The sequence below is a fragment of the Cyclopterus lumpus genome, chromosome 4 (genome assembly GCF_009769545.1).
Source record: "Cyclopterus lumpus isolate fCycLum1 chromosome 4, fCycLum1.pri, whole genome shotgun sequence".
In the NCBI taxonomy this organism is placed as follows: Eukaryota; Metazoa; Chordata; class Actinopteri; order Perciformes; family Cyclopteridae; genus Cyclopterus; species Cyclopterus lumpus.
The window spans coordinates 26,321,858-26,334,097 of NC_046969.1; the positions used below are offsets into that span (position 1 = coordinate 26,321,858).

General features: G+C 46.3%; 1 protein-coding gene across 1 annotated transcript in view; it reads left to right on the forward strand.

Annotated features, from left to right (window-relative positions):
• Positions 1-2,757: 2,757 nt before the first annotated feature.
• Positions 2,758-12,240, forward strand: part of nhsa (Nance-Horan syndrome a (congenital cataracts and dental anomalies)) — a 45,982-nt gene continuing 36,499 nt past the window's right edge. The window contains exon 1 of the mRNA XM_034531509.1: positions 2,758-3,236. Coding sequence (XP_034387400.1) covers positions 2,957-3,236 — 280 coding nt within the window. The 5' untranslated portion in view covers positions 2,758-2,956. The remainder of the gene's footprint in view (positions 3,237-12,240) is intronic.

The following is a 12,240-nucleotide window of genomic DNA, read 5'->3' on the forward strand; positions in this document are numbered from 1 at the left end:
ATGGGTACTGGTATGTCTGTAGTATGGGTACTGGTTTGTCTGTAGTATGGGTACTGGTTTGTTTGTAGTATGGGTACTGGTATGTCTGTAGTATGGGTACTGGTTTGTCTGTAGTATGGGTACTGGTTTGTTTGTAGTATGGGTACTGGTTTGTTTGTAGTATGGGTACTGGTTTGTCTGTAGTATGGGTACTGGTTTGTTTGTAGTATGGGTACTGGTTTGTCTGTAGTATGGGTACTGGTTTGTCTGTAGTATGGGTACTGGTTTGTTTGTAGTATGGGTACTGGTTTGTCTGTAGTATGGGTACTGGTTTGTTTGTAGTATGGGTACTGGTTTGTCTGTAGTATGGGTACTGGTTTGTCTGTAGTATGGGTACTGGTTTGTTTGTAGTATGGGTACTGGTTTGTCTGTAGTATGGGTACTGGTTTGTCTGTAGTATGGGTACTGGTTTGTTTGTAGTATGGGTACTGGTTTGTCTGTAGTATGGGTACTGGTTTGTCTGTAGTATGGGTACTGGTTTGTTTGTAGTATGGGTACTGGTTTGTCTGTAGTATGGGTACTGGTTTGTTTGTAGTATGGGTACTGGTTTGTCTGTAGTATGGGTACTGGTTTGTCCGTTCTGGGCTACCTTTAAATACCACACTGTACCTTTACATGTTATAAACTGTACCATTAAATGCTACACACTGTACCTTTAAATGTTATAAACTGTACCATTAAATGCTACTAACTGTACATTTTAAAAACCACACACTGTACCTTTAAATGCTACAAACTGTAACTTTAAATTCCACACACCATAACTTTAAATTCCCCACACTGTACATTTAAATGCTACACTTTAACTTTAAATACCACACTGTACCTTTAAATGCTACAAACTGTACCTTTGAATGCCAAAGTGTACCTTTAAATGCTACAAACTGTACCTTTGAATGCCACACACTGTACCTTTAAATGTAATAAACTGTACCTTTGAATGCCGCACACTGTACCTTTGAATGCTACAAACTGTACCTTTTAATGCCACACACTGTACCTTTAAATGTTATAAACTGTACCGTTGAATGCTACAAACTGTACCTTTTAATGCCACACTGTACCTTTAGATGCTACAAACTGTACCTTTGAATGCCACACACTGTACCTTTAAATGTTATAAACTGTACCTTTAACTGTACCACCTACTGCAGGGAAAGCGGAGCACGTTCTCCAACAGACTGCTTCAGCTCCGCTTCACAAGGACAGATACAGGAGAACGTTCCTGTTACAGGAGAACATTCCTGATACAGGAGAACATTCCTGCCCACTGCAATAAGACTGTACAATAAATCACATTTGGCCAGATCCTCCTCAAATTGAACATCAATAAAACTTGCACCGCTTTCATTTCATACTTTAGATACGCTGTATACACTTTAATTTTTACATTTCCTTTATTATTTAAATTCTTAAATGTAATATGTCCTGCCCTGCGATTTAATTTTATTGTATTGTATATATGTAAACATGTTTGCTCCTGCTTCAAGAAATTTCCCCGTGGGGATGAATAAAGTAATATCTTATCTATCTTATCTTAAATGCCACACACTGTACCTTTAAAAGACTTATTTAAATCAGTTATTACACTATTTACTCCTTATGGCATGTCACAGAGATCTGAAGTGAACTCACTAAAACGGTACCTTTAAATGCTACACACTGTACCTTTAAATGTAATAAACTCTACCTTTAAATGCTACACACTGTACCTTTAAATGCCGCACTTTACCTTTAAATGCTACACACTGTACCTTTAAATGTTACACACTGTACCTTTAAATACTATAAACTGTACCTTTAAATGCTACACACTGTACCTTTAAATGCCACACACTGTGCCTTTAAATGATACACACTGTACCTGTAAATGTTTAAACTGTACCTTTAAATGCCACACTATACCTTTAAATTCCCCACACTGTATCTTTAAATGCTGCACACTGTACCTTTAAATGTTATAAACTGTACATTTAAATGCCACACTATACCTTTAAATGCTACACACTATACCTTTAAATTCCCCACACTGTACCTTTAAATGCTACACACTATACCTTTAAATGCTACACACTGTACCTTTAAATGCCACACTATACCTTTAAATGCTACACACTATACCTTTAAATTCCCCACACTGTACCTTTAAATGCTACACACTATACCTTTAAATTCCCCACACTGTACCTTTAAATGCCACACTATACCTTTAAATGCTACACACTATACCTTTAAATGCCACACTATACCTTTAAATGCTACACACTATACCTTTAAATGCTACACACTATACCTTTAAATGCTACACACTATACCTTTAAATTCCCCACACTGTACCTTTAAATGCTACACACTATACCTTTAAATGCTACACACTATACCTTTAAATTCCCCACACTGTACCTTTAAAAGACTTGTTTAAATACTATTCTCTCCTTAAGTCAGAGATCTGAAGTGAACTCACTTCCTTGCACACTGTGACGTATTTCCCGTTTCCCCACCACGTGACTTTAACTTGAACGTGATTGTTCAGTTTATTGTATTTTATAGTATATTGTCATTCTTTCCGTGGACTCTGAAGCCAACACGCTCAGCCGCTCGGGGAGTCCTGGTCCAGCCAGACCTGGTACTCCAGTCCGGGTTTCACCGCCGCCCGCAGTCCCTTTTTTAAAAACCACCTCTCGCTGCCGGACCAGTGGAGACCCCAGTCCGCCTCAGTGGAGCAGATGACCCGGCGCAGCGGCCAGGAGCGCAGCAGTCCAGGAGAGGATGGGGGGCATCGGCAGCAGCTGAACCCCGCGGACCCGGACCAGGGGCCGAGGAGGGGCCAGAACCGCTCACTCTTTGGGTCACTTTTTCTTTCTTTTCTTTGGATTTACCCTCCGGTCCTGAACCGATCCGGTCCTGAACCGACGACATGCCGTTCGCCAAACGGCTCGTGGAGCCGCAGCTGCTCTGCAGGCGGCGGCCCGCGGACCCGGAGGCTCCGCCGGTCGAGGACCTGGTCTCCGTGAGTAACGTGGCTCTGTCCCGGACCCTGCGCCAGCTGTCGGACCTGGCCAAGCACGCGTGCTCCGTGTTCCAGGAGCTGGAGGACGAGCTGGCGGCCACCGGCCTGCGGGTCCGCGGGCTGCAGAGCCGGATCACCGGAGTCCAGCAGGGCTGCGCCGAGCTGGACCCGAAGCAGGAGGCAGTGCGTGAGTGGACTTTCTGTCTTACAGTGGGGGGGGGGTTACCTGAAGTTATACATCAAGTTAAACTACTACATTCACTCTTTCATTAAGTCGTTATTATTATTATATGTTCCCACGCTGAGGGGCGTGGTCTACACGGTAGTTACAGGCAGTACAGGTTGGGCTTTAATTGCATTATCTTTTAAATGACATCATTGAGTACACAAATAGAACAATACGTACATAATAATATAGATAAAACATGCAGATATTAACGGGCTTGTTGTTTGTAGTGGCACACGTTGCTTAACATGCTTCAGGAAAACCAAAGTATGTATTTTCTACTGCAAAAGGTAAAATTATGTATGAATGTACGATATAAATATATTGTATACTCCTCTTATTTTTCTTTAAATAATGTTAAGTCTTTAAAAATGAGCTTGATGGCAGAATTAATAAGCGTGAGAACCAAAACTGAATATTCGTCACAGAATTGTTTTGTGGGGATTTCTGCTTTGACGGGGTAATCCATTTTTATTTTACTGATCTTTAAATATAGTATATAACCAGTTAACTCATCTCTTTTTAAACAAACATTTAAAACTATTGTATTATCGTTATTACCTGTGTCTCTCGCTGTGACCTCCATCAATAGTTCACGTGGTTTCTGATATAATATTGATTATAGATCAAAACACAAGTTCTGTTGCTTCTCATGTTGAACTTTGTTTGGCCCACTGGTGAGAATTCATTACCCTGATAACACAGCATGTGGCCTGCCCCCCCCCCCGAGTGACAGGAGGGGGTATTTATGTTTAAACTCTCCAGGAAGCACTTAGGGAACCTGTGTGCCCCCTCCTCCCAGATATCCCCCCCCTAGCTGGGACAAACCCCGGTGGATTCACCCTGTTTTAGTTGAGGTTCAGCAAGTCCATGCATGCCCCCCCCACCCCCGAGTCTCCCCCCATCTCTGGTCTGGTGGTCTGGGACTGGGTTAGTCCGCCTGTAGGTATTTATCAAAAACCAGGACCTGACCCCTCTTAAACCTGGTTTAAGCTGCTAGACGTCTGCAGAGCGTTTCGGAGTTCTTGTTTATGTCGAGATTTGTAGAATCTTTCTTCACGCGGTCATAAAAAGAAGCAGCTGGACATCTCAACACCTGTGCTGCTGGTTTGAGTCCGAAGAGCCGGGACGCAGAACCAGATGAGAGACTTCTGGTTCCACGTACTCTGTTTCTACGTGTCGAGTACTCTGTTTCTACGTGTCTCGTACTCTGTTTCTACGTGTCTCGTACTCTTGTTTCTACGTGTCACTCTGTTTCTACGTGTCACGTACTCTGTTTCTACGTGTCACTCTGTTTCCTCGTGTCACGTTGTCTGTTTCTACGTGTCACGTACTCTGTTTCTACGTGTCGCGTTGTCTGTTTCCTCGTGTCACGTACTCTGTTTCTACGTGTCACTCTGTTTCTACGTGTCGCGTTGTCTGTTTCCTCGTGTCACGTACTCCGTTTCTACGTGTCACGTACTCTGTTTCCTCGTGTCACGTACTCCGTTTCTACGTGTCACGTACTCTGTTTCTACGTGTCGCGTTGTCTGTTTCCTCGTGTCACGTACTCTGTTTCTACGTGTCACGTACTCTGTTTCCTCGTGTCACGTACTCCGTTTCTACGTGTCACGTACTCTGTTTCCTCGTGTCACGTTGTCTGTTTCTACGTGTCACGTACTCTGTTTCTACGTGTCTCGTACTCTTGTTTCTACGTGTCACGTACTCTTGTTTCTACGTGTCACTCTGTTTCTACGTGTCACGTACTCTGTTTCTACGTGTCACTCTGTTTCCTCGTGTCACGTTGTCTGTTTCTACGTGTCACGTACTCTGTTTCTACGTGTCGCGTTGTCTGTTTCCTCGTGTCACGTACTCCGTTTCTACGTGTCACGTACTCTGTTTCCTCGTGTCACGTTGTCTGTTTCTACGTGTCACGTACTCTGTTTCTACGTGTCACGTACTCTGTTTTTACGTGTCACGTACTCTGTTTCCTCGTGTCACGTTGTCTGTTTCTACGTGTCACGTACTCTGTTTCTACGTGTCACGTGGTCTGTTTTTACGTGTCACGTACTCTGTTTCTACGTGTCACGTACTCTGTTTCCTCGTGTCACGTACTCTGTTTCTACGTGTCACGTTGTCTGTTTCTACGTGTCACGTACTCTTGTTTCTACGTGTCACGTACTCTGTTTCTACGTGTCACGTACTCTTGTTTCTACGTGTCACGTTGTCTGTTTCTACGTGTCACGTACTCTGTTTCCTCGTGTCGAGTACTCTGTTTCTACGTGTCACGTACTCTGTTTCCTCGTGTCACGTACTCTGTTTCTACGTGTCACGTACTCTGTTTCCTCGTGTCGAGTACTCTGTTTCTACGTGTCACGTACTCTGTTTCCTCGTGTCGAGTACTCTGTTTCTACGTGTCACGTACTCTTGTTTCTACGTGTCACGTACTCTGTTTCTACGTGTCACGTACTCTTGTTTCTACGTGTCACGTACTCTGTTTCTACGTGTCACGTACTCTGTTTCTACGTGTCGCGTTGTCTGTTTCTACGTGTCACGTACTCTTGTTTCTACGTGTCACGTTGTCTGTTTCTACGTGTCACGTACTCTGTTTCTACGTGTCGCGTACTCTGTTTCTACGTGTCGCGTTGTCTGTTTCTACGTGTCACGTACTCTGTTTCTACGTGTCACGTACTCTTGTTTCTACGTGTCGCGTACTCTTGTTTCTACGTGTCGCGTACTCCGTTTCTACGTGTCACGTACTCCGTTTCTACGTGTCGCGTACTCTGTTTCTACGTGTCGCGTACTCTGTTTCTACGTGTCGCGTACTCTGTTTCTACGTGTCACGTACTCCGTTTCTACGTGTCACGTACTCTGTTTCTACGTGTCACGTACTCGGTTTCTACGTGTCGAGTACTCTATTACCAACAACAGAACCTCCTCATCTGAGTAACAATCGGTGTAAATGGGGCAGTTCAAGGCCCCGAGAGCTTATCAGAAGGGGGGCAGGGGGGCTTTTATTGTGATTCGTCTCTACTGCTTTGGATTCAGCCATCTTGGATTATTGTCGATATCAGATATGGACCCCATTGGTGGGTTCGCCGTGCCGCCCGGCTGTCTGCTGCCGAGCCGTCGGTGGGATATTTGTGTTGTGTGAAGTGTCTCTTTCACTTTAAGTCTTTACCAACAGCACCAGCTGGATGACAGCCGCCGGCCCGTATTATATATACAGTATATATAAATAAAGGATTTCAAAGCTTGTTCAACAATTGGAAGGCTGGAGGAGAGATGCAGCTTTTTGCAGAGCTTTGGAAACAACTTGGTGGAAATATTGTGTTTTGAGAGAAAAAAGGAAAATCTTGTGTCGTCTCACACACACACAGACACACACACACACACACACCCCATTGCTGTCTGTGTTTACGACCATCAGGGCTCCGTAGTGCCGTCCCATGTTCGAGCACTCTGCTGGGTCTTAGGTTACACCGGCCCGGGGTGGGGGGGTGGTGTGGTGTGGGGGGGTGGAGGTTCACCACATTCCTTCAACAGGCTCCAGAGACGGTCTCTCAATCCAAACACAGGAAAGTCTCCACAGAGACGAGGAAGCAGCTGCTCTGAGCTCTGAACATTCAAACAGAATATAAATAATAAGTCGGAATCGTTCTACAGATATTATGTTCTACCGTCCTCTTTCTGACGCTTCAGAGCCGTTCCTCCGGTTTTACCCATCATGCATCAGTCGTCTCACAGGAGAGACTTTATCGTAATAAATAGAAATGTTTTGTTGTTGTTTGTGGAACATAAACCTTTTAATTTACTGACGTGTGCATGATTTACATAACAATGCACACTAATGTTCACCAAGAATCAATATTATCAATATTATTTTTTTAAGATGAAACATTTAAGGTAGAAATGACCAAGTGATGAGTTATTAACCAGCCGCCTGACTGACTTTAATATTCCAGTCTATTTGTAACTGTCACATCGGCTTTAAACTCGTACCCTTCGTGTTGCGCAACACTCAAGAAGCCCGCGGCGGGTGGAGCGACCGGAGCAGCTTCGGCCTTCCTTCCTCTCGTAAGGTGGAGGAAGACCTGCCTCCCCTCTCGTGGTGAAGGCCTTCCTCCCTCTCGTGAGGCATTCGAGCGGCGTCCGTCCTCCACGTGTCTTCATCCTCTTTATGCTCCTCTGCATGGCCCAGGGGTCGGGGTCGGTCGATGGCGGTCGGCGGCTCTGGCTAATGCAGGAATTAAAAGGTTTTTATCAGGAATACAAAATCAATTTAAATGCAGCAGTTTTGCCAAAAGGCTTTTTGTCATCCGTCACCTTTTAAAAACAGAATATACGATTTAAAATGACGACATTCTGCATCTTTTATCCTGTTTATAAACATGCAGGAGCGATAATAACTGAAGAGAGAATATTAATATGACAGCACTGTACTACTTTAAGTACGATGTTAAGCTCATAAAACAGCAGCTTGATCGTTCTGTTCATTATTAAAGACGATGCTGTGAGACAGAAGCAAAAAACATCTAATAAATATTTACATATTTTTTAGCTGCTTCAGAAACAGGAAGAGTGGAAGAACATGAGTGGAAGAACATGAGCGGATGAACGTGAGCGGATGAACGTGAGCGGATGAACGTGAGCGGATGAACGTGAGCGGATGAACATGAGCTGAAGAACATGAGCGGATGAACATGACGTGGATGAACATGAGTGGAAGAACATGAGCGGATGAACATGACGTGGATGAACATGAGCTGATGAACATGAGCGGATGAACGTGAGCGGATGAACGTGAGCGGATGAACGTGAGCTGAAGAACATGAGCGGATGAACATGAGCGGATGAACATGACGTGGATGAACATGACGTGGATGAACATGAGCTGATGAACATGAGCAGATGAACATGAGCGGATGAACATGAGCGGATGAACATGAGCGGATGAACATGAGCTGATGAACATGAGCTGATGAACATGAGCGGATGAACATGAGCTGATGAACATGAGCGGATGAACATGAGCTGATGAACATGAGCGGATGAACATGAGCGGATGAACATGAGCGGATGAACATGACGTGGATGAACATGAGCTGATGAACGTGAGCGGATGAACGTGGGCGGATGAACGTGAGCGGATGAACGTGAGCGGATGAACGTGGGCGGATGAACGTGAGCGGATGAACGTGAGCGGATGAACGTGAGCGGATGAACGTGAGCGGATGAACGTGGGCGGATGAACGTGGGCGGATGAACGTGGGCGGATGAACGTGAGCGGATGAACGTGAGCGGATGAACGTGGGCGGATGAACGTGAGCGGATGAACGTGGGCGGATGAACGTGAGCGGATGAACGTGGGCGGATGAACGTGGGCGGATGAACGTGGGCGGATGAACGTGGGCGGATGAACGTGAGCGGATGAACGTGAGCGGATGAACGTGAGCGGATGAACATGAGCGGATGAACATGACGTGGATGAACGTGAGCGGATGAACATGAGCGGATGAACATGAGCGGATGAACATGACGTGGATGAACGTGAGCGGATGAACGTGAGCGGATGAACATGAGCTGATGAACATGAGCGGATGAACGTGGGCGGATGAACGTGGGCGGATGAACATGAGCGGATGAACATGAGTGGATGAACATGGCGTGGAGCTCCTTCAAAGAGCTGCTGCTCCTCGTCTCTCTTTCATTACCAGAACCGTGAGCAGACCTCTGCAGGTCCAGACAACCTGCCGATGATATCGTACCCGGATAATTACAGAGCGCGTTTCAAAGGCAGCCCGCCCCCCCACACCCCGCCCCCCCAGACAGACAGGGGGACGGCCCAGACCTCCGCTATGGGGATCGGCCCGGGGCCAAACACAACTCCACTCAGGGGAAGTCGAGTCAGACGGAGACAATGGTGGCCATGATTCAATACCATAATAACTAATAAGGCATCTTCTATCGCGATGACATCAGACATCGAGACATCGTGATTGGTCAGAACAAGCTCGCACGCTTATCTCTCATAAAAGATGATTTATTTGTGCACGCGATTTCTGAACGAAATGAGTAAATATTCTGATCTGTTTTAGATTATTGGACTAATCGGTTGAAAGAAGTCAATATTTGACGGTTTCTTTAAACTGGATAAAACAATTTTTGTGGCTTTCGGGAAACAACTTTCTCACATTTTATGAAGAATCTTAATAATCTTCAAACTCTCGTGGTTATTTTATATCAACGATTTATTCATTTATTTATCAGAAAACACGCCCAGTTCGAGATGGAAGCAGCTCATGTGACGTCCTGTTGTTGTTGTTGTTGTTGTTGTCTCCCCCCTCACACACACACACACTCTCACTCTCCACACACATTAGCTCTGCATGCGTCCCGCTCGTTGAAGTAGTTTTCTGCTTGTCAAGTCAAGCATTCCAGAAAGATGGTGACCAGGAAACCACAGCCCCCCCCCCCCCCCCCCCCACACACACACACACACACACAGCCCCCCCCCCCCCCACACACACACACACACACACACAGCCCCCCCCCTCTCCTTTAAGTTGTCCTCGGTGGCTTGTGTGATTAGGGGGAGATGAGAAAGGTGAGAGGGGTTTGTGTGTTTATCAAAGGAGACCCGACACGAGAACTACAAGTCCCTCTGCAGGTCCTCTGGGTTCTTAGGGAACCCATGCTTGAGGGATTCTTCGGGTTCCTGCAGGGGAACCCATGCACGAGGGTTTCTTTGGGTTCCTGCAGGGGAACCCATGCACGAGGGTTTCTTCGGGTTCCTGCAGGGGAACCCATGCACGAGGGTTTCTTCACGCTTCTGCAGGGGAATCCATGCATGAGGGTTTCTTCAGGTTCCTGCAGGGCAACCCATGCACGAGGGTTTCTTCGGGTTCCTGCAGGGGAACCCATGCACGAGGGTTTCTTCAGGTTCCTGCAGGGGAACCCATGCACGAGGGTTTCTTCAGGTTCCTGCAGGGGAACCCATGCACAAGGGTTTCTTCAGGTTCCTGCAGGGGAACCCATGCACGAGGGTTTCTTCGGGTTCCTGCAGGGGAACCCATGCACGAGGGTTTCTTTGGGTTCCTGCAGGGGAACCCATGCACGAGGGTTTCTTCAGGTTCCTGCAGGGGAACCCATGCACAAGGGTTTCTTCAGGTTCCTGCAGGGGAACCCATGCACGAGGGTTTCTTCAGGTTCCTGCAGGGGAACCCATGCATGAGGGTTTCTTCACGCTTCTGCAGGGGAATCCATGCATGAGGGTTTCTTCGGGTTCCTGCAGGGGAACCCATGCATGAGGGTTTCTTCGGGTTCCTGCAGGGGAACCCATGCACGAGGGTTTCTTCGAGTTCCTGCAGGGCAACCCATGCACAAGGGTTTCTTCAGGTTCCTGCAGGGGAACCCATGCACGAGGGTTTCTTCAGGTTCCTGCAGGGCAACCCATGCACGAGGGTTTCTTCAGGTTCCTGCAGGGGAACCCATGCACGAGGGTTTGTTGCTACGCTCCTGGTTTGTTGTTTCCGGGCCCACGGTGAGCTCGGCCTGAGGTGTTTTATTCAATAACATTCTCCAGGAGTCATTACTCTTTATGGAGTGGAGAATGTGGGGGGGCAAGTCATTTACCCCCTGACCTCAAAAGCCTGCTGACCCCCTCCGCCCCCCCCCCCCTTCAAAAACACAAAAGAGCAAACACCCCGCCCTCCATCTTGCTCCTCAATGGGCTTCTAAAGACTTGACCAGCCAATTAGAGAAGATCTACCGTGTGACATGACACGCTAACAATGATTAAACCCTCAAAGTCAAACAGAGGTCGTCACTGAGCCGCGAACCGATAACCAGGGATGGTTTATTACTTCCTCATCCGGCTGCAGAAACAGTCGGGCGGAAACCTTGGATAATATATATATATATGTGTATAAGAAATACTAAACCAATGACAAAAAATGTTGAGCAGTAAATAAATCCTAAATTGATCGATCTCATTTGTGTTGTGCTGTGAATTACAACATTTTTGTTAGATTTAAAAGATTATTTTTGCACATCAAGAAAGTCGCAGTTACTTTTTTACTTTGAGTCACAAAAACAGAAGAGGACGTAGTCATGGTTACGTCAGCCGGTGGTTTGTTGATGCTATGAAGCCTCGAGTTCATCGATTTAGTCGTCGCCATCTTGTATTTTTTTGCAACCAGTGAACAGGAAGTGACCAAATGTGGACTGAGGAGGAATGCAGCTTTAACACATGAAGCATGGACTTCTATACAACCAGAGGAGTCTCCCCCTGGTGGTCAGGAGAGAGAATGCAGCTTTAACACATGAAGCATAGACTTCTATACAACCAGAGGAGTCGCCCCCTGGTGGTCAGGAGAGAGAATGCAGCTTTAACACATGAAGCATAGACTTCTATACAACCAGAGGAGTTGCCCCCTGGTGGTCAGGAGAGAGAATGCAGCTTTAACACATGAAGCATAGACTTCTATACAACCAGAGGAGTCGCCCCCTGGTGGTCAGGAGAGAGAATGCAGCTTTAACACATGAAGCATAGACTTCTATACAACCAGAGGAGTCGCCCCCTGGTGGTCAGGAGAGAGAATGCAGCTTTAACATGAAGCATAGAATTCTATACAACCAAAGGAGTCTGTTGTGTATTTTCAGAATAAAGGTCGGTGTGACCTCTTCATCCAGCAGACATACTCTCCACAACATCTGCTCAGACTGTCTGAACCCACATGTGTCTGTTATTGTTAATACTGAAGCTGAGACTGAAGGCTTATTTAAATAAACACCGGTCCGGTCAGACCGTCGTTCCCGTAGCGTTGAGCTTTACGACCTCGTCACCACATTCCTTCTGCGTGGCAACCCGGAGAAAAAAACATTGACGGCTCGGAGGCCAGTGAAGCTCCTCAGGGCCACCTGCGTGGATCTCCCCTCCCGACTCAGACTCTTGTCTTTTAAATGATATGATCTCAACAACACC